The 22398-nt window shown below is 42.5% G+C and overlaps 1 protein-coding gene across 2 annotated transcripts; it reads left to right on the top strand.

Annotated features, from left to right (window-relative positions):
* Nucleotides 1-9598: 9598 nt before the first annotated feature.
* On the top strand, nucleotides 9599-22374 carry MEAK7 (MTOR associated protein MEAK7). 2 transcript variants are annotated; one of them, XM_014874469.2, is made up of 8 exons: nucleotides 9599-9716; nucleotides 11308-11484; nucleotides 14017-14247; nucleotides 14714-14858; nucleotides 15458-15898; nucleotides 17110-17228; nucleotides 18037-18216; nucleotides 19239-22374. In XM_014874469.2, exons 2-8 carry the CDS (start codon nucleotides 11317-11319, stop codon nucleotides 19377-19379), a joined length of 1425 nt encoding a protein of 474 aa, XP_014729955.2. In that variant the 5' UTR covers nucleotides 9599-9716; nucleotides 11308-11316; the 3' UTR covers nucleotides 19380-22374. The 2 variants fall into 2 exon arrangements, with proteins under 2 accessions (XP_014729955.2, XP_014729954.2); XM_014874468.2 differs by having other exon boundaries at nucleotides 9609-9832.
* The last annotated feature ends 24 nt before the right edge of the window (nucleotides 22375-22398 follow it).

Here is a 22398-nt window from a genome sequence, read left to right as displayed (position 1 = left end):
AGGTAAAAATTAATTTTCCAATGGGTTACAAAACCACTGAAGCGTTTTAAGTGTGAGAGCAATTTAGAGATGGAAACGTTGGTATCTTAAAAGTTTAAAGTGCAGATGGAATCGCATAGGTTTCATTGTTTCCAATTTTGTCTGCTTTCTTCAGCACTCATAATTAATATTTACGGAATGCAAGACCTTTCTTAAGAGCCTTTCTAATGCCTCAGGCTCAGTATTTTTTTCAGCAGATGACTCACATTTTAATCCCTCGCATGTCACGGTAGGGCACAGAAAAAGGAGGGTGCTTGTATTGTGTCTAGTTGGCTGCACAGCTGAAATGGTGCTGCTGTGACTTCATTGTCCTCAAGGGACTCAGCATGGGCAGCATGTTTTAGTCATGACAGAAGGCAAAACCTGTGCGTGGTTATTTAAGGCAATCACTGAATCACTTTTGTGTTGTGCCTGCTATTGATTCACTCTTAACTGCTTTTGGCTTTCAGCAATAGTCTCACTTTACCCTGAGATGTGTCAGGGACTGCACAGGTGGGGACAGCAGAGTCACAAAGCAGCCTCTAACATAAATTACAGACAGGTTACAATAGAGTGGATTAAACATCCTAAATGAGATACTCCTGCCTTTTGTCTTCATGGAGAATATCTGACCCACTCTTGGATTTCTGCTTCAAAAGATGAGCTGGAAGTTCCAGCATTTGGATTAGACACTGGGAGCAATCCCACACTAGTTTAAGGAATGGGTAAATGATTTATCAAGCTGCTGCCAGCTCAAATGAGATTAAAATGCCATAATACAATGATACCTTAAACACTGTGGTAATAATGCCTTTTACCCACATAAATTAAGAAAACTCTGCAGTAAGTAAAAGAAGTTTAATCTGAAATCTGAGTGGACAGCATATTTGAAGGTACTTATATACCCAAAAGGATGCAGGTACATTGCACTGCTTTTCTGCAGGGAAAAGCAACCAAGACCTCTCCAGAGATTTTCTGAGGAGTTTGCAAAAAGGCCTTTTTATCATTTTAGAAGAGCAATTACCAAACCACTTCAGCCATAGAGTACCAGCAGCTGTCTATCATCATTTTTCCTGAAAATGTTAAAAGTGCAAAATCCATTGGAAAGCTCCTTGCAGAGCAGCTGGGGATTATTTATTTACAGCCCATGGTCTCAAATGCAGTGTTCCACATTGAAGGAATATGCATTACCCATGAATGATCTGTGAAACAGACAGTCCTAGCAGTTCACTACTGCAAACGGGATGTCTTGAGGGAAAAAATAGAGCTGGTGAGAGTGTATTTCAGATAATAAAGTGCATTCAGTACTAATTAATCTGTAAAGTGACAATATGAACAGACTGGCTGAATCCTCTTTGTCTGGTTATTTTGCTGTGTGCCAACACAGAGCTATTCAGGGATAGCAGAGCAGTTTGTTAAGTACATGACTGGGTGGTATATGACTAAAATTTCCTGGAATTACATATGCACTTGACTTTTCATGTACAAAAAGTCTGACTCAAACCTGTGCTAGGTTAGCAGTGCCATTCTTTTCGTGCATTTTTCACTTGTGTTTCAAAAATCTGGCTGAAGTTTCTGGTTTCAAGTCTCCAGATTTTCCTCCAAGACAACAATTTTGTTTGCCCATTGCACTGCTACTGGAAGGGGACAGCAACTCTTCCCCACCCAAGATGAAGGGGAAGAAATAGTCTCAAAAATCAGACCTGTTGCCATGGAAACCAGAACAAGGATTTTCGAGGCCAAAATGGATGCATTTATAAATCAGAGACAAGGAAAATCCTACCCTTTTATAAAAATACGTTAAGTGGAAAATGTCTTTATCATAGGAAGTCAGATATTTACTAGCTCAACAAATGCTGCAGTGTAAAGCAGCATGTGAGTAATTTTTTTTTTCTATAACACAATATGATCTCATCAGCACCAGTGGTTCGTGCATTTGAGAGAAAGGCAGTAGTAGCCATAGAAACAGCCTGCTCTTCCTGAGTGGCAGAAGGTGTCGTGTGACACCCACTTTTGGTGGTGGCCTCACACTCTGCCAGATTTGTGGCTGCTTTTGAGTGTGAGGGGTTGTTTTTTTGATGCACCTCAAGCCACTGGAACCAGTTTTATTCTGTGCAGCTCCACAGCTTGGCATTGCCTCTGAGAGGAGGTACCTAAGGGAGGGAGATTCTTTCTGCAGCATGGGAATAAAAGGTGGCTCCAGGGGTCCTTGTAGAAACAAGGCTGTTACTTTCCCTCCCAGAGCTGTTAGAAAGCATGTTGCTACAGCACTGGGATAAAATCAGGGCCATTACATCATGTACTCTTTCAGTATTTGTGTGGAGAGATGTACAAGTGAACAACAAACCTGCCTGAGGCCATAGAGCAAGACAAGGGCAGACCTTGGGAAAAAAAAAAAGTTTTTTTTCATTTTTCAATCCCAACTATTCACCACTTCACCCTCCTTTCCCCATCACCATGAATCTCCCCTTCCCCACATCAGCTGCCAGCACAGAGCCCTATCTAAAGGCAGAGCTTGGCTTGGACTCTGATCTCCTGTGACATATTTTCTGTTTAGTGCTGGAAATTGCTGCTTTAAACTGCAACTTGAGCCCTGTCTGGGGACACACGCTCTGAGTCACCTCTAGCAGCAGATGATTTACAGGCAGCCCTTCAAAGCTGTCCCAGCTCACTGCTATTATCTCCATCTCACTGGTACCTTCCTCAGTATAAAAGCACAGGTTATCCTCTGGCTTGTTTGCAATGCCTAATTAGGCCCAAGCTGTAAAGAGCCAGACTGACCTTCACCAGCTCTTTGTACTGGGGAGAAGAGCTGGATTTGCAGTTTAAGACTGCTTGTTGATAATGATGGTTTCGCTCTCCTGTGATAAAGTACAACTTGAAAACAGAAAACACAGAGAGAGAGCTGCTGTGTTCTGCTCTGGAGAGCATCTGTGGGGGGCACATCTGCCACACGTGTTTTATAAAGGTACTGGAGTACCCACATATGGAATAAACGCTGAGATGGAAGCAGTTTAATGCCCTAACTTCCTCCCACAGCTCATGGCTCCAGCAGGCAGCACAGCTGGATCGCACAGGAAGCTGCTGGATCACAAAGGAAGCTGCTCCAGAACCAGGCTTTTATAGCCCAAAGTTTTGAACAAAAGCGAACCTGGAAGTGATTGGAGTAATTTGGTAATGCTGAGATGTACAAGGACATGACTGCATACTATATATAGTGTGTATATATATATATATATACGGCCTTGGGAAAGGCGTGAGGCAGGAACAGCTTCCTCTCTCACACTTTAATCCAGTGTCTCACCTTTTCCTGGATATTCTTGGAGCAGAGATCCCAGCATTGAGCAGTCAGCAACAACTGGGTGCTCCCACAACCAAAGGCTTTGGACTCTGAGAGACACACTACACACCTGGGCAGAAATATGGGAAGCAGTGGAAAAGATGAGTTATGGTGGAAAATAAACTGTACTGCCCAAACAGAGAATGAATAGATCAAACCCAGCCCAGGTGGAAGGGAAGCTGTGTGGGAAAAGGAGCTGCAAGTAACAAAGCAGTGCATTGCCACTTGCACAAACCCCTGTGAAACTGCAAGAAATTTATTTGTTTACTCAATGGCTCTTGACATCACAAGCCACGATCATGTTTCCATCATTTATTTTCAAAACGTAAGGGTTTTCCATACAACAGGGGACAAAACACTGGTTTCTTGTTACGTGGTGGGTGTCAATGCTGCACACTGCCAAGAAACACAGCTGCCCTGCTGAAAAATTCTTCCCTCACAAATCTAAGATGTTTCAAGGGGTTTTCTCCCACTGTTTGGAGAAAGAGTCTGCATGCATTAAAGACGTGAACAAGGGTGAAAATGAGTTCAGGAATGTTACCAGAACTTTCCCACCTTGTACTCAAATGTGTTTTTGTTTGCCAGACTGCAGTGCTCTAGAATTGTTTGATGTTTTTCACTGTGTTTGCACCTCATTGTTTCTGATGGCGGTAGCACTTCCAGGGTTTGGGGTGGGCAGACCAAACAGTCTGACCCCAAGGACATAATTGGGATAACAGCCTGTGAGGTGATCCATGCTCACAAACAGAACAAAGAGTCTGGGCCACAGTGTTACTGTGAGTAGCGCTGCCCACATTACAATTGAAATAGATGGAATTATGCTGTGTTCTGAGGAAATGAGACCTTCTGTTTCCATCTGGAGCAAAAGGATTCTCTGCTTTCCGTCCTGCAGTACTATATATGGAAACAGCTAAAGTTACATATTTTCTATGGAAGACTTCCTCATTGGAAAAAATACCCTCAACAAATTCTAAAATGCCTTCATAGAAAGCAGCTTGCAAATTAAAAAAAAAAAAACCAACAACAAAAAAACCCCCAAACAAACAAACAAACAAAAAAGCCACCACCACCACAAAAAAAACCCCAACAAAATTAAACCAACCAAATAAAATAAAAAGAAGTAAACCCAAAGATTGTTGATATTTAGTGAGAGACTGAATTCTACCATTTGACTCCTTTACTCAGTTATAGGCTTGCTGTACTCCTCTACAGCTTTCACTAAACACTAAACAGAGATTACAAACCTTTGCAAACAAAACAAAAGAGTTGGGTAATGCAGTAAGTAAGTAATTCAAACTAGGTCTGGGCTAAGCAGAAAATAAACAAAAGGGGCTGTGTAGGGTTTCTCAGCATCAGAGGTTGCATATTTGGAGGAAAAGGTTCTCTTGTTAGGATTGTTTGCCTTGTTAAATTTGCTGTCATTTATAAGAACATTATCCCACCTGTAAATCCATTTTCTAAAATACTGCATGTTCTAATCTACCCATAACCACAGAATGTGAGAATGGTTTGGAGGTGGCCTTAAACATCATCTAGTTCAAACCCCAACGATCAGATTCATCTGTTCACTGCACCCTTTCTCCTTTTATAGAAGAGTTGGTTACCAGCAGGCAGAGGGGTTTGCAAAAGGAAGTAAAAAGACTTGCAAAACCCAGAACTTCCTCTGTGACTACCTAAGGACTCTGTTCGGGTGAGAATCAGACTTTCTTTTACCCTTATATGGCAATCCCACAAAACCCCAAAGGCAAATCAGGTGAGAAGCTGTGAAGATACAGCTCCTACAGCAGCCAGTTACAGGCAGAGCTGAGCAACATAAAAAAAGGCCCCAGGGGTAGGTTTGGACTATACCTTTTAAAGTCAAAAGGAATTTTGTGCTGAGGTCACCCTACAGATGATCAGTGGGTTGAGCCTACAACTACTTTCATCAAATAACATTATTGCAGGATTTCACTGTGACTGCAGATGGCTTGTGAAGCTTCATGTCTCCATCAAACAGGAAATACAGAGCCTAATGGCATTAAAAGAGGTGAAATTACTTTTGTGTTCACTAGACCCTAAAACATGGATAAGGGTCTTTTATAAATTAACTCTTTAAACTCAAATGCGACCTCTTTTGCAAAGGCCGGAGTTCTGCAATATAATGAAATGCTGAGTAATAACGGAAGTGAAAAGCATCAGATGTGTTTCCTCCTTGTGACTTACAGCAGTGCTTATCTACACTCCAGGCTGCAAGAGCCTTCAACCTGATGGCTTCTTTTGACCTTTAATCCCAATCTCCCTTTCCCAGAAGGTGAATATACCCCCAAAATACCCTGCTAAAAAGTGCCTCCGGTGTGATATCACCGTTCCTGGAGTTCTGATGCCTGTGGCTGAGGGCTGGAGTTCTGCTCATTGCATGTGTGAACGCAGCTAGTTAGTTAAAAGCTCTTTGGAACAGAAATCCTGTCTCTGTCTGCACAGTCTTTGGCACAGCAGGGTCCCTTTCTCAGCTGGCCTTCAGTGAAACTCAGTTCGAGGCATGAATCACATCAAAGGTGAATCAGAACGATTCTGAGTCACTGACACCAGAGAGTAACAACTTTAACATATGTATACAAGACTAATGAGCAGCAAAATTTCTCTGTTCCAACTCAAGAGAGGAGAAAAAATAATTCTAAAGAAACTAAAAGACAACTGAGGTAAAACAGATGTGCTTAATATAAACGCACAGCTGCTTAGCTCATCATTTACATTCTATTTTGTTACCTCAAAATAATTTATTTTAACTGAAGGAGCCTTACCTGAACTGAGAGATTTGAACTGAAATGAGGATTAACTGGAACTAAAGTAATCTAAATTTTCTGTGGTCTTGGTAAACTAATAAAACCAAATTTACTCCATTTTAAAGTCAATAAGTATATAGTCTTTTAAATAAACAGTTCGGGGGGTTGTGGTTTTGTTTTTTGCACTCTGCAATCAAACACACGTCTAACACCAGTTCAAAATTAGCCACAATTGTTTACAGAACCTTCTTGTGGTTTTTTCCCCTCTTTTTTTTATACACCAACATATTTCTGATTGTCCTTAAAAGGCATCTTAGTGTATCCTCTCTTTCTTACTGGTAGAAACAAAGCACTCGAGACGCTTAAGCAGCTCTGCTTAGTGGCTGAAAATACACGAGGAAGTGACGACTCATTTAAGGAGCGCTGCGAATTGCCGCCCGAATGCACCACGTTTCCAGCTTGACTTTTTACACTCTCGGTGCAAAAAAAAAAAAAAAAAAAAAAAAAAAGGCGTTGAAAGGGTGTTTAGCCTCTGACCTGGAAATTCCCCCGCAGCAGGAGCATAATCTGTGCGATTTAGTGTGAGTATCTTGTGGCTTTAAGAGCTGGCTGCCCTGCAGTTTACAGCTAATGTCACAGGCAAGTGACAAAACGCCATCCAGGAGCAGCAGGAAGCTCGGGTTAGACGACGGGCAGGGCAAACAAACCCACAGATCACAGTCAGCTCTGTGACAAACGGGCAAAGCTCGAACAAAAGAGGATAAATGTGAGCTAAGCCAGGCCAGGTGCCTTTCTGTAGCTTTTGACTGATTCTAAGCCCAGTAGGTGGAGAAAAAGGGTCATGAAATCATCATTTGTTTGAGAAGATGGTACTGGTCAATCAGAATTAGCTGGCTGGTAGCCAGTGCAAGGTCAGCAAGACTAGAATCTCTAGTCTTGTATTTCCAGACTGAAGAGAGGTCCTACAGAAAGAGATAAAATATGAAACACAACCAGTAAAACAAACAGATGTAAAAATCCAATTACATGTGAAGGAATACATCCACTGAAACACTAACCTTTAAAAACAAATTAAAGAAGAAAAAGTTAACTTGAACGAAAAAATTAGTTTTTCTCATTCTGCATGTTTCACTGTTTTTCTTGCATCAACTGGAAATTCTTTAACACTGTTGGAAACCAAACACACTTTGGATTTTTTCCAGAACCTGCTCATGTAGCCCAGGGAGGGACTTCCACCAAGAACCGAGTTTTGTCCTCACGGTCATTATGTAGGATTAACAGGAAAGGGATGAACTAATTAATTACACAAGGTTTTACTTCCAGCACAGAGTGTGTAAACGGGGGAATCCAAAGGCACTTGGAGGGATGTTGAAGCCCGCAGTGTGGGCTCCACTGAGAACTTCCTAAACATGCGATGCCATCGTGTGGACAAAGACATCTCCAGCACTTTCCAGAGGAATGTCACTGAATCCTAACATGTTTTGAGCTATTTTGAGTTAAAATGGTCATCTCGACCCTGCTATGGGCAGTGACACCTTCCACTAGCCCAGATTGTGTTCACATCGTATAAACATGACATTAATTCCTTCGTTTTTACTTGCTACGCCCTGACCCTGCTGACAGGAGCTGGGTAACTCCTGTTCCTCTAGTGGTGATCAGAGGGAATCTGAAACAGCATCCACCCTGGAATTCTGGTCAATCTGTTTCTAAGTCTGAGCTGGCAACAAGGACACCGACTATTCTACAGGTTTTTATGAAATTTTGCATCCGTGAAGGTTAAAAAGCATGCCACAATTAAAAAGTGTGGTTTAACTTTATCAAGGTTTTTACTCATTCTTGCATTCTTCGAGCTCTGCCATGGTTAGTACAGACAGAATCACAAATTGGGTTGGAAAGGACCTTAAAGCTCATCTCATTCCAACCCCTGCCACGGGCAGGAACATCTTCCACAATCCCAGCGTGCTCCAAGCTCCATCCAACCTTGGTCTTGAAAACTTCCAAGGATGGGACATCAATAACATCTCTGAGAAACTATTTTTTTCCCTCCTAAATTTTCCTCTTTTGTACATTTCTGCTTTCTGCTGAAAACACACTGATCAGACTATAATTAAAAGTGAAATGCCAAAGCTGCTAACCTGTTCCACGGTACCTCATTGCAGGAACACTGACAACACCAGATTTTGGGAATTTTCCCACCTCCCCCCATCTGGAAGGAGAAGGAGGCTTCACACTGAGCTCAGTCTGCAAGAAAATCAACCAGAGTCAGCCAAAGCATGGACAAAAATGGTGTCACTGCTATGAATGTGAAGGCCTTGGTGTGCTGCAGGAACCAAACCCTGTGGCTGAAAGAACAAGGGGAATAATGCAAATGGGATGAAAAGTTGACAACCTGGAAGAAAAAAAAAAAAACAAAACAGAAAAAGAGGAGTTGTGGGAGCAGAGCTTTGCAGCCACTGAGGTTAGAATTTTTCTCCCAAGTATTCACATGTGTGACTGAAGGGATGGCCAGTCCCTGTGACCTTGCATTTATCCCTTAGCCCATGTACAACATTTTTACCTCTCAGCCTCAGACCAGCCTGACTTTGGCAGTCAGGAGACAGAAACCCAACCTATTCATTGAGAAATTGTTGTGCTTTCCCTTTGTTCCCCATTGCCATTGAAATTCACCAGAGCCTGCGTGTTTACCCTGAAAGTGACCTGTGTGTGTGTATTTGTTACACACACGCACACCCAGCTCTTCCCTTCCCAAAATTGCTTCCAGCACAGATCAGGGCCAGCAACATCTTCTCCCACACACCTTTCTGGGACTTCCCAGGACACTTTTTGGGATGCTTTTTTAAAACACTTCAGCACAGGACACCTCAGCCTGATAGGAGTTGCAGGGGTTATCACTGTGTCCCAGCTTTGAATTTTTACTCTTTTTAAAACACGTTTTAGGGCCAGGGAGGCTGAGGGGAAAGGGATGCCTCAGGAAGATGGGTCTCCTCAGGGAAAAGGGTTCCTGGAAAAGCAGGGTGTCCTCAGGGAGGACGGTTCCCTAAAGGAGAGTCTCTCTAGGGAAAAGGGTCCCCTCAGGGTGGATGGTCCCCTCAAAACGGAGACTTTCCTCAAGGCGGAGGGTTCCCTCAAAAAGGAGGGAAGGGTCCGCTCAAAAAGGAGGCTTTCCTCAGGGAGAAGCGTTCCCTTAGAGAGAAGGGTCTCCTCAAGGCTGAGGAACCCCTCATGGAGACGCTCTCGGGCCGCCTCCTCACCGCCTTCCACCGCGGCCCTGCACCGCCCGTCTGGCCCCTCCGGATCGCGGCGACAACACCGCTGCTCCCGCCTTTCCCGGCTTCCCTCCATCCCTTCCCTGCCTTCCTCCACTTCCTCCATCCCTTCCCTGCCTTCCTCCTCTTCATCCCTTCCCTGCCGTCCCTGCCTGCCTCGCTCCGCCCGTTCCTCCCCGTGGCCGAGGGCCGGCCCCGCGCTCCGCCCCGGCCGGGCGGGCGGAGGTGCCGGATGGCGCCGGCCGGGCCGGGCCCGGTGTCAAGCGCGGGTCCATCGGGGCCATCATCGGGGCCGGGTCGGTGTCACAGCCCAGGGACCATCGGGGCCGGGTCAGTGTCGCATCCCGGGGTCCATCAGGGACCATCAGGGGCTATCGGGGCCAGGCCGGTGTCACAGCCCGAGGGCCATCAGGGGCTATCGGGGGCCATCGGGGCCCGCCCTGCCGGTAAGCGAGAGGCGGGCAGGGGGCTCTGGCCAGCCTCAGTCCCCGCCTGGCAGCGGCATGGGGCGGGCAGGGGGCTGTGCCCAGCCTCGGTCCCCGCCTGGCAGCAGGACGGGGAGGGCGGCGCTGCCGGCGGCTGCGGAGGGACGGGCAGGGCTGAGCTGGGCTGGGCACACCGGGAATAAACGTGTCACGGACCCCAGCGGTTCGCTGCTTAAATCAACAACGTCTCCACGGTCTGTCTTTGTAGATTACAGTGGTTTTCCATTCACCCCTCGGTGTTTACCCCACGATCGGCATCTTCCTCAGGCAAAACAAGGCTTTAGGCCTGAAGGTGAAGCAGCCACAACCCGGCCTCTTGTTTACTGTAAATAAAGTTACAAAAAAAAAATACTGCACTGGGCTCAACGTTGTGTCCTTCGGAGGCGGCTGAAGGGCTGCATGATGGGCTTGTCTACAAAAGAGAGATGTCAGGAAGGACATGGAATTTGCAGAAAAAAAAATACTACAAAATTATCTTTTTATTCCATATCTGATCTTTTCCATTTTGTTACCCCAGACTTGTGTCTTCCCCAGACAGATGGGAAGGCTGTTGGCGGTGCTGGCTGTCACTGTGGCCATGGTGGAATTTGGGGTTTCAGGTGCTGTTAGGTCTGTGCTGTGCTGTGCTGCTGCAGGGAGAAAGGCAGAGCACATGGCCCAGACAACACTAAAAATTGAGTCTCTGTAGTGCAGTGACTCCTGGGACATTGAGAGAAATAGTTGTAGCACTAAAAGTGTAAAGCAAAGAAACCCCAAACCAACCCCACACCACCAACTTTAATTCTGTGGGTATCAACACCCAGTGATTGATTTATTGGTTTCTTATGAATCTGTGTTTTTAATGGGTCTTGAGTTGTGTTCCTAAATGTTTTTGTTGCTTTGTTTCAAATTATTTTTATAGTTGTTGATAAAAAAAACCACTCTCATGTGATTTTCAGACTTTGCAGTGATGGTGTTTTAGTGCCACATCATATTGGCAGACTTAGGTTCACTCCATTAATGCACCAGGAAGATGCAGCATAATCTGTCATAACTAATCCATGATCAGATTTTTCCCTTCATGTTAGGGATGTATTCCAGCTGTCAAACTCACGGTCACTTTGTGTAAACTAATTTAACCATTAGATCATATTGGTTTTTCCATTTGATAGAGACTTGACTGAGGTTTGCATTGGTGGCCAGGGTGGTTTTAGCCAGGAGCTGTCACTCTGTCAGCTTTTAAAGCACAGTTACTGTTTACAGGTCTTCTCCACGTTCATTAAGCCTTGGTGAATACAGAGACTAAACAGTAGTTTTAATAATTTCCTGTAAGGCTGCTAATTTACTCTTGTAAAGCTTGCACCAGTTGTTAGTCTGTTTGATGTATCTTTCATGCCCCTTGTGATACTTTTCTGTGTTTAATGTTTCTTTTGATTTTTTTTTTTTCATTGCTTCAGGTTGAAAAGATGGGGAATTCTGAAAGCAATGCCTATCAGAATCACCTTTCCAGATTTCTTCCTGAGGAGCAGTCTGACATTGATGGACTATTCGAGACCTTATCAGGATCGAGTGGCTCAGCTGGAGCAAAAAATGTCAAAGCTGCAAAGAAAACTATGAGTCTGGCAGCACTACAGGCAAGACAATCTCTTATTCATGATATATCTGAGTTGTAGTGCATTGAACAGAATTCCAGAAATAAGCTATAAAGATGTGGTGTTTTTTAATTGCTCATCTCAATTTAATTTTTCATATTTTGGTACAGGACAGATATTTAACTTTTTCTTGCAGTTTAACCAGAGTAGTGACTTTCAGGTTTGCATTAATCTCTTACATTGCTCTTTTGGGTCCATTTGCAGCTTTCCTGATTCTGAAGTAAGTTGAGGTGTATGGAAATATTTTCACAGAGACCTGAAAAATGGGAAGAATATTTTTACCCCTGGAATCTGTAGTGTGGGATCATTTACAGATTGTCTTGAGAAGCTGTCACAAAGTCAGTTTTTACTTGGTTATGCCTGTCTCCCTCAACATATCACTGTCTCTAATCACTTGTACTAAAAGGAGAGAATTCAATTTGACTTGATTAAGCTGTGGCTCCCTGTTTTAGCTAATTAACATGCGTTATGCTTCTGATTAACTTTGCATTCATTTTCTAATCAAGAAAAGAGAAAAATGAGTCATTGGGATGCTTAATAACTTCAGCTAGTCAGGAACTAAGTGGCCAAATGAATGTAGTGGTAAAGTGCAGTTTTATATCTATTACACAGATAATGGAATCAAATTAAAACTCATTGAAAGCAGCAGGTTATTTTAAGGTGTTCAGCAATGCCTGTGCATACAGACCAGCTTCAGCCTTCCTGCAGCCTGGCTGTTTGTGAGCTCTCACCAATTTTTGGAGCACCAAGTTTGGAAATGATATTCCTGCTGTCTGGTTTTTCAGCACTAATTCATCCAGTGTCCTTGGGTGCCTGTTAATTGTTTGGGACCTCTTTCTAGCTTTGCTCTAGATCAGTGTGAGCTTTGGTGAACATTTATCTTTTCCCTTCCTGCCTTTTTGTTGGCCAGCTTAAATTAAAATCTTTTGGAAGACTTCCTGTAGGTGCAGGGAGAATGGCAATGGCATTTCTGCCTTATAGGTGACAATGCTCATGGCTGGACTGAGATGTGACAGATTTGATCCAACAACAATCAGGCACCACTGGTGAAGCCCCAGGCATCCTGTGCTCTGCTTAGGTTACACATCTGGGCCAGGACAGGCTGCACTGCATAGCTTGGGAAGCAGGTAGAGCAGCAACTTCTTGATAATTTCATGAAACCTTTTTACAACAAGAGTTCTGAGCTGTCAGAGGTGTGAATTAGATGGTTATTAAGGATTCCTTTTTTACACACCTCATTTCTTCACACCCCAGGTCCACTCTTTGGAATAGCTAGAAGCAAAATGAAACAGCACAGTGAAGTGGTGGGATTAGGCAGGGAGTAGGTAGGTAATTCAGCAGAGTGAAGCAAAAAACCCTTGAGGATAATGTTTTAGTTGTGTTCCCTGCTGCCTCTCCCACTTCAGGCTCATGCAGGATTTTTAGAAAGCCTCTCAAAGCCAGCTGTACCCCCTGTGAGCATCCCTCCCTCGCTGTGGAGCACTCTGCTGTGAAAGGCTGTGGCTGCTATTTCTGCTGCTGCTGGGATCAATGGGAGCTGTGGCACTGACGTCAGTGCAAGCAGCACAGAGCTCAGGATATTGGATCTCTCATGCCCAGCAACAGCATTAACAACATTAACAGCAAATGGGAGCAGCCCAGGTGGCTTCCCAAGAGTGGTATTGAGCCAGCAATCAGTGATAGCAGCTCCCCTGAGTGCAGCTGCAGTTGGGCTTTTAGGCAGGTGGGGCTCCAGTGATTTTAGCACAGTCCCCACTGAGCTACACCCCCTGTGGAAGAGTCAAGGCAGGTCTTCAGCACAGTGAGGACACTGGGTAATCACATCCTCCTGTATGCATGTATTTGAGATCATTTATTTTTAAACTGTGTCATTATCTTGAACACTCTGAAAGTTGAATCCAGAGTCAGATCTTTCCCACAGGGCTGTGATGAATGATGATATGTTTCTAGGTAGATTTCAATTCCAAGGGCCAAGTATGCAATTCTGATTTTGACTCTCTTAACACCAGGGATGCTTTTTAAAAATCAAGTGATCTGTGCTTCAATGAGTTGCTTTGCAGGGTGAAATTTTCCAGGAATGTTTCTACACGTGTGTGTGTGGGGTTAAACACTGCCTTGAGGACAAAACTGAGATATGGAAAACACTCCACTTTGTTTTTAAGTGAGCCACACTATTGAAAGCAGAATTTAAACACAATTTTGAATATTTTACTGGCAGAGCTGTAAACCTTTGCACCAGAGTTATCACCTAGAAACCCTTTGCTAATATCCTATTAAGGCTTCACAGTGTTGATTTTTCTGAAGTCCTTGGCACTTCTGGAAAAACAGTACCAACCTAAATAACTAAAAAATCACTATAAAAATACAGATTTTTAGTTTTTTCTCTTGGCAAAGCAGTTCTTTGACAAAAGTTTATTGCTGATACTACAGACTGTATGTCAGCACAGATTAGCTGGAGTACATCAGTTACTTTTGATTTGTAAAATGTGCTCTTTGCTGTTTCTCTCACTGCAGGCACACACCCGGGAGCCCCTGCCAGAGCCCATGACTGCTCGGTTGTACAATGGAATGAAAAGCATTGACCTGCCTGGCAAATCATCCGGGCTGAGTGAACAGATTGCTAAAGAGCAGTTTGTAATTTTTATGTCAAACCTCTTAAAAGGGAATGCAGATGAGAAGATTAGCATAATAATGAGAATGATCGCCAAGACAGGAGGGCCTCTGAAAGGCAAACAAATTCTAGAGGTAAACGAGCAGTTAAATGTGTGTTGGGGGGACAGTAAGAGAGCAGGGCTATAGTTAAGGGCCAGCAAGGGCTGTGGTGTGGCTGGTGCTTCTAGGAACTGAGTAAAATGCTTTCTAGAACTTTAGTTGCGGGATCAGCTATGTAGCTTTTGAGATATCACAGAACAGTAATTCAGTAGCAGCTCCTACACTGCAAAACTTGACCCTTCCCTCCCTCTTTTATTCCCGGTGTTATGGAGGTGCTTTGTGAAGTAAGATGTATAAAATGTCTTGAAAAAGGATTCTTTGCAAGGCCTATGACACCGAAATAGCATTTCTGTAGTTCCTGACTTGTCATGGCAAGAGATGTTTCTGCCTTTGGGATTACAGCATCACTACTGCTTGACTTTATCTTCAGATAGTCCTTTGAAGTTCTTGGAAATTCCACTTAAGAAATACCAAAATGGTGATGTTTTAATCTTTTAAGTTCATAGAGGATCTGATCACGTCTGTAGTCCATGTACTGAGCTACAGGAAGGAGCTGAAAGGTTGGACTTTGGAGAATACGAGGGATTCTTCAAGTGGAGTCAAAGCTTTAGCTTCTGAGCTGCTCTCAGAATTGAGGCTTCCAGGTAAGCAGCCCTCACTCAGCACATCCTACAGCTTGTGCAGTCACTGGCCTCATGAGAATTTCTCTCTTTAGGTCACATCTTTGAAGTTAAAGGGTGAGACCAAAATTTCAAATCTGGTGCTTAGAAAATGACATTGGAATTTTTTTTATTCCAAAATTTATTTTATTTATTTAAACTGAAGTTCCAGTTTGTCTTGGAACATGTCTATTTTACAAATACCTGACTTGAAAATGATAGAAATGGGCATCTAAATAATATTTATTTAAATGAAATTTATAATGTATTTTTTACTATGTCCTTTTATAAGGCATAGGTCTATCTTTGCACTTTGCTGTCTTGTAAAGAACATTTCATGAGCTGTAGCTTGGAGTCTGTTTCTAAATCATGACAGCCCAATCAAAGAATGCCACAGGTAAAGATTTCTCAGTTCTGTGGTTGCATTTGCTTAATGTAGTTGACAGTTTAATGTTGCTGACTCCTTTAATGTGTGGTTTTCAAGTTCATTACAACAATGGAATATTTTGTTTACACTTAAAAAATCACTGATTATTTTCCAGACGGGGAGACTTACTCCTGTTCCTGTGTGTCTTATTCTTTAGATGGGACAAAACCCACGGGTTCTCAGCTGCTGGAGACAAATTTTGACCAAGGTGTCATTGAGGATTGGGTGTACCGAGTTCCCCAGATCTCAGTTTTCCTCAGTGTCGTCATCAGGCAAGGCCTCCACGTCCTGCATTCCCTCCCAGACCAAACCAACGACATCCTCAACCTGGTTCCTCACTGCAAAGGCATCAAAGGACGAGGAGTTGTCAGTCTCTTTGACATCCCAGCCATCATCTACATCAACTCCCACCTGCCTGCAGAGATGCAGCACAAGTGGCAGCTTTTATTTTCCTCCAGGCTCCACGGGGAAAGCTTCTCACAGTTGTGTGCCCATATAGTGAACAAAGGTCCTTGCATAGTGATCATAAGGGACTTGGATGGTTTCCTCTTTGGTGGGTTTGCATCTCACTCCTGGGAAGTGAAGCCACAGTTTCAAGGTAAAACTCACTTTCCTTTCTTTGGTATCTCTGGTAAATTCCGTTTTGTACACAAGCACACACAGTATGCCCTTAATGGATACTGTCCCTTTAATGACACAGAGCGTTTCTTACACTTCCAAGTGACTTTCACTGTGGCAAAAATAACACTAATTTTCAAAGAATATAAAACAGATGCAAAGTTATTCTTAGTATGGCAGTCAGGCGTGTTGCTGATTAATATTTATAGTTTGTTATTTGATAAGGCTTTTAAAATTGCAGGACTTATTGACCACAGAACAAGTTTTCAAGGAAAACTATCAAGCCCTGTAGCTGCTTAGGTTGAAAATTAAATGAAAATTAATGAAGTAGAGCACAGATTATGAATTGGTGTGTAAATAATTTGTCCACAGGATGGCAGTCCTCCATCAGGAACACCTGAGCCTCCTCTTGCCATTTGTGCACTGTTTTTGTTTCCCTTCTAAAATCCAGCAGCCAGAGGATTCTTTGGACAAGCTAAACTTCTTGTTCCCATAAGACTTTGGGAGAGAAGAGAGGGTTTTTGAAGAACTCTTTGGGGAAGAATGTTTGTGATGGATTTGTGAAGAAAAAAGCATTGCCTGTGGATGTTGCTGGGAATCCTCATTCTGGCTACATTAGAAACTCAATTCATGTCCTAAATGAGTATTTGAAAATTACCACTTCAGACAGTTGGTGTAATATTATTTCACACTGATTACAATTCCCTTTCCATGTATTTGTTCCTGCTAGAGAAGCATGTAAAGCATACAGGGCAAGCACACCACAGGTGCCTCTGAATCCTGAACTGGGCATGGTAAAATGGCTCTGAATCATCGACTCTGAACTGATTTATGTAACAATGTAGTCAGAACTGGGGATGTCTGCATTCACACCAGTTTGTCCAGATCTGTCAGCTGGCCAGTTTGAGGTGATATAATACAGTCTGGGGTAGGTGACATAGTGACATAATGTCCTAGTGGTGCCTCTGACTCTGCCCTTGATCACAGCCTGTAATTGCATTGACTTTTGTGACTGCACAGAGTTCACTGAGAATAAAAAATAGATCTAAATCTTGATGGGAGATCTCCCAGCTTTCTGAGATGGCAGCTGCTGTATTTGAATTACTCAGCTTAAATGATTTCTTCTAATTTATTTGTAGGCAAGTTATTGCTTGACCTCTTGTCTGATCTGAGGTGCTTCTCTGTTTGCAGGTGACAACAGATGCTTTCTGTTTTCTGTTTTCCCCACTCTGGCTGTATACACATACACAGGGTACAATGACCACTACATGTATTTAAACCATGGCCAACAGACTATGCCAAATGGACTTGTAAGTATTCAGAAATGATGATTTGGAAATCGGATTTGTGGCTGGCACTTGGAAGTGTTCTGTGGTTTTTTTTTTTTTTTCTTTCTGAGAGTAGATTTATTTCACTTGTTATTCTCTGAGGGAATAAATGTGATCTGTGTCATTGGGGATTCTTCCACTGGCTGCTCTCCCTGCCACACCAACTGCTTTTGGAATTATGGGGGAGAAAGCCCAGCAGAATGAGAGTGCAGATATTGCAAGTAGCTGCTGCTGCTGTGTGATGACAGACACATGAGCTCCTCTTACTCAAGTTCACAAATGCAGAGGAGTTATTACAGAGCTACAGCACACCACCTGTCTTGGAAATGCTTTACAGTTTTGGAGCATTATGTGCCCATAGCCTTGGGAATTGCCGTGGGATGGAATTAACTTGTTCTAGAGAAAGTGAACAACATCAGATTACATTGTTGGTTTCTGTAGATACTTTACTAAATGGAAAGGAGGCAGCAAACCTGAGCACTGCCACTCTGTTTGGAATGGAACTGCTAATAAACAAAATCCAGGAGCTTAATTTCTGCCAAAAGTCACGGGTATTTGTATTCTTTGAAGCACAGAGGTAGGGCAGTATCACTCAGGTAAATTTTTAGTTGTATTCAGGAATAATAGATGTGGGTACAGAGGCCCAGCTTCACTCAGAATCCCCTTTTTTCACCTACCCACAGAAATGTGGCATAAATACTGACCACAGCAGCTTATTCTCAGGTTTCCTAACTTTCCCAGTGTGCTTTCCCTGTGCAGGATGTGTTTAATGTGCTGGTTTTCTCCACAGGGTATGGGTGGACAGCACAGCTACTTCGGGCTCTGGATAGACAGTGACTATGGGAAGGGCCACAGCAAAGCCAAACCTCGGTGCACCACCTACAACAGCCCCCAGCTGTCAGCCAAAGAGGATTTTACACTGGATGCCATGGAAGTGTGGGCAGTGGGAGATGTCCCTGAGAGTGCAGGGGTAGGTGAAACTGTGAATTGAACCTGTGAGGTTGTGTCCTGGTTGGAACAGAAGGTGTGAATGCAAAACTCATGGTTGCAGTTTTCTGTTTCAACACTCTCTCTCCATTATAGTGAATAACATTTTCTTTACCTGGCCCTGTGGTGCCATGGGTTTTGTAGCATCAAATAGCAAAGCTGTAGTGGAATTATTGAGGGTGCCAACAAGAAAGAATTATCAGGAGCCATGAGGTGATAGAGTCAGAATAGCAGTACTGTGAATTTCAAAAGGCCTTTTCCATACTGAGGAATGGTCTCTGGGAGGAACCTCCTTGGAGGGGCTCAGTGAGACACAGAGTTTCTAAAAGCACTGGAAATTTTCAAGTAAAGTCTGATCTGTAGTTCAGGAAGAGATCCAAAATCTTTCTTTATCAATCACTTTAAATTTACTATTGTTTTACCATAAATTTATGTGAATATGTTTATGCTAATCTTTCTGCACTTAGTTTATTTTTAGGTATGAGCAGGAGCCTTCTCTCCAGCCTCCTCTATCCCTGCAATTTATTCTCTTATTAAACTGTCTGGTGTGTACAGTTTGGTGGGGTTTTAAAATTTATTTATTATTAATTTTTACTTCTTTTCCTACTGAATTCATGTGCCCTGACTTCACTGAACACATAGCTCTAAGTAGAAGCTGAACAAACTGTGTTACAGAAAGTGTTGAATTGTAACTGGATCTCTTCTTTAAAAACTCCACATCAGCACTTGAGACTGAGGTGGGGTTAACCAGGATGTCCTGGATGGCTTGTAACCTGAATAAACTTGAAATAGCTCACTGTCATCTTAGGAAAAGTTTATGGCTATTTTATGTAGCTGCAGCAGTAAAAACAATTTAATGTATTTGTGAATTTTGAAATTGCAAATGCATCTCCTCCATTGTGCCAAGCTTTGCAGACCACATCACTTACAGACTTTTGAGTGTGTCCCTTCCCTGTAGCCTGACACTGACATTTTAAACTGACTGTATTTTATTTTGTTTTGAAGAAAAAAGGTAAGAAGAGTATCCTGGATGTGGATCCTCAGGCTCAGGCCTTGTTAGAAATGGCTGGAAAAAGCCGTCAGAGCGAAGGGCTGCGGGAGCCCCTGGAAGAGGATGAAGATGATGATGATGATGATGAGAACTAAAGGAGCCACAGCAACACGAAAAACCCTTACTTTTATTTGCTTCAAGTGGTGATGATGTCCCTTGGACAAGATATTTTTTTCCTTTTTTTTTCTCCCTTGAATGTACCTAATTGGGGCAAAGCTTAAGCCTTGTACTTGTGTAATATTTAGGTCTAAAGCACTGTTCTGCCTGAAGGGTTTTGTTTGGGGAGGACAGAAAAATTAACTGGGGACATAATCATTAGGCATGGCTGAGCTGTAGCTGAATATGAATCTGCTTTCGTTCCCCATAGATCACATCTGCACACTGAATTAAAAGCAGCAGAAGTTATTGACAGTATGGCTTTCTGTCCTGGAGAATTGATATGTACATAGTTATATATATTTATAAAGCCTGTTCAAGGCACTGATTCAAGCTCTTATACCTCAACTGCACATATTTATTTGCATGTAATGAAATTAGTCAGCAAAGCTTACAAACTGTAATGATGTCTTACACTGGTGAACATAGAATAGTCCACGTGATGCCATATGAAGGATGCTATTAATTGGCATTGCTTCACTTAAAGCATTGGATTTCAAGCTTTTTAAGTCAGATTTTCAGCAGCTGATTCCATGTGAGCTGTAGGATGTCCAGAATAGTTAAACAGCAACAAAACCACTATCCCTAGTGCATCTCACTTTATCTATTCTTGTCTCTTGCTTTTTAAACTTAGAGCAGAATCGTTGGAGCCATATTTATCCTAAAAATGAGCCATACCTCCAGCAGAATTCTCTAGAGAAGGTACATTCTTTAGTGGCCTCACAAGACTGGAGTAAAAGATCAGCTTGTAAAAAAGGCTTGGTAAAAAGCAGCCACATTTAATTGGGAATAGGATCTGCAGATACCTTGTGAAAGAAATAAAAATCAGGGTTATGTCTGTAAAATGTTTAAAGAAGATTGCTGTACACTTTATTTCCACATAATGAATTGTTACCTGTTATGGAAAAGAATCCCCACAATGTAAAATGCAGTTGTTGGGGTTTGTGACTGTTCACCAGTCAGCACCAGTTTTGTCAGGTCTCTAATACTCAGGACTTTTTCTACTTGAATTAGTTCCCATCTCTCAGAAATTTGTAGTTTGACCTTGCTAATTCTATGTGCAGTTAACTTGTCAAAAAGAACCCTGATTTCTACCAGGGGCTGTGATTCCTAACTCAGCAACAAGTGTTTGGTTATCAGTGTCTCTGATTGTCAATCTTTCTCCTCCTGAGGAAAGGGACTGTGTCCTTCCCCTGTGTCCTGGCATGAATTTGTCTTCTTTGCAGCTTAGAGAAAAAAAATAGAATTCTGTAAATTCTGCTCATGTGGCCTTCCTTAAAATTCTTTCCCTTGGTGTTTTCCTGTATGAGATCTTTTCCCCCCACCTGTTGTTTTTCATAGGGAGCCAGGTTTGAATATTCTGAACAATCTGCACTTGTGCCTTAACGTAGATCTCATTTTTAAAAATTACATTAAACAACATGAATTTAGCCTTGAAAAGAGAGCATGAAGAAATCACTCCAACCAGGCATCCTAGGACTCAAATGTGTGTTTTGTAGAGTACCTGAACTGATGCTTGGGGCATTTATATGCTGTTTGTTCCAGTACAGAGAGTGCTGTGAAAGGCCTGGGAGAATGTCCTTTTATGCTGTATTTGCTTAGAGAAACCAGATAATCTCCTAAATTTGTAACACACAGAAAAAAAAAAAACAAGCATCAGAACAATTGCACTGATACTTTTGTACAGTTTTGTTCTCTCTATATATTAATAATATTGAATTTTACAATGTAAGGAGCAGTAAGTACATGATGCAGTCTGTAAATGTGGTGATAGCAGCTTTTGTTTGAACATTCTCAAACTCCCACCACGAGTCTCAGAGATCTTTTTCACTTAGCAGTGACTAAGCCTATTAAACACTCCCATGTGGATGGCATACAGGATGAGACAGTTGAATTTCACCAGTTAAACATAAAATAAACAGCTAGACTTTATTTTCTTTCCATTACAAGGCAGAAGCTTGTTTTTGAGAACTGAAACCATCTGCAAGGGTATAAAGAAAGAAAAATTGAATTGTGCAAAGCTACTCTCCACCAAAAATATCAGTGGCCAGGTTTTCTTTGATTTTTAATGAGTATCAGTATAGCTGTTTCTTTCTAGACTGTGAATCCAAAATAAAACCTGTTTAAACTTCATCCTGTGACTATCAGCATTGTGACCTCTGAAATTGTAGTTTTTTGACAAGTTTGTGTCTGAGACTCTTCCTCTTTACTTTGAAGAATACTGACACTGGCACTTCAGCAAATACCTCAGTGAAATATTATTTACTAGGATGCCACTGATCCAACCAGCAGTTGCTATTATTCCAAATTGTTCTTTAAATATAAAAGATGGGCTTGGGAGAGACTCGGTCTTTCTTTTAACCTGAACCTAATGATTCAGAAATCTGGGCTTCATGCTCCTGCACTTAAAAACGTCCAGAAAGCTTTTGTGGGCAGTGGCTTAGCTGCGATCTGAACAGCTCAGTCCCTTTTGTGCAGTTTTGACCCAGCTGCAAAGCTCAGCATCCCTGCTCTGCTCCAGACTAATCCTTATCCTTAGGCTCTTGTGGAAGTGAGTCCTTTTCCCATTAAATCATCCACTGCTGAGCATTGGCTCTGATCAGCCTTCCCTTTTTCTCCTGTCAGTCACACACGTACAAAACTGACAGCTGAGGGTTGGCCCTTCAGTCCCTGCTCTGTTTGTTTCTGCTCTCCACACTTTCCTTAAAGTCTTGCTGAGTCAAGCCTGGATAGCTGGGAATCCACAAACACTACAGAGTGAAGGAAAAGAAATGCTTCAAGGTGGGTCTTTTCCACTCTCCTAATTAAACATTAAAGGATGTGTCTAAATCACGAGTCTCACTCAGATACTTGTCAGCAACGTTTTAAAATGTAGATTTTATTAATAAAAATGATTTTGATTTAAATAAATAAAATTTCAGTTTATGCACAATAGGTTTTTCTGTACAGGTGTGAAAC

This window comes from Sturnus vulgaris, chromosome 12, assembly GCF_052056855.1.
Source record: "Sturnus vulgaris isolate bStuVul1 chromosome 12, bStuVul1.hap1, whole genome shotgun sequence".
NCBI classification, from domain to species: domain Eukaryota; kingdom Metazoa; phylum Chordata; class Aves; order Passeriformes; family Sturnidae; genus Sturnus; species Sturnus vulgaris.
This window is presented reverse-complemented; position numbering and strand designations above follow the sequence as displayed.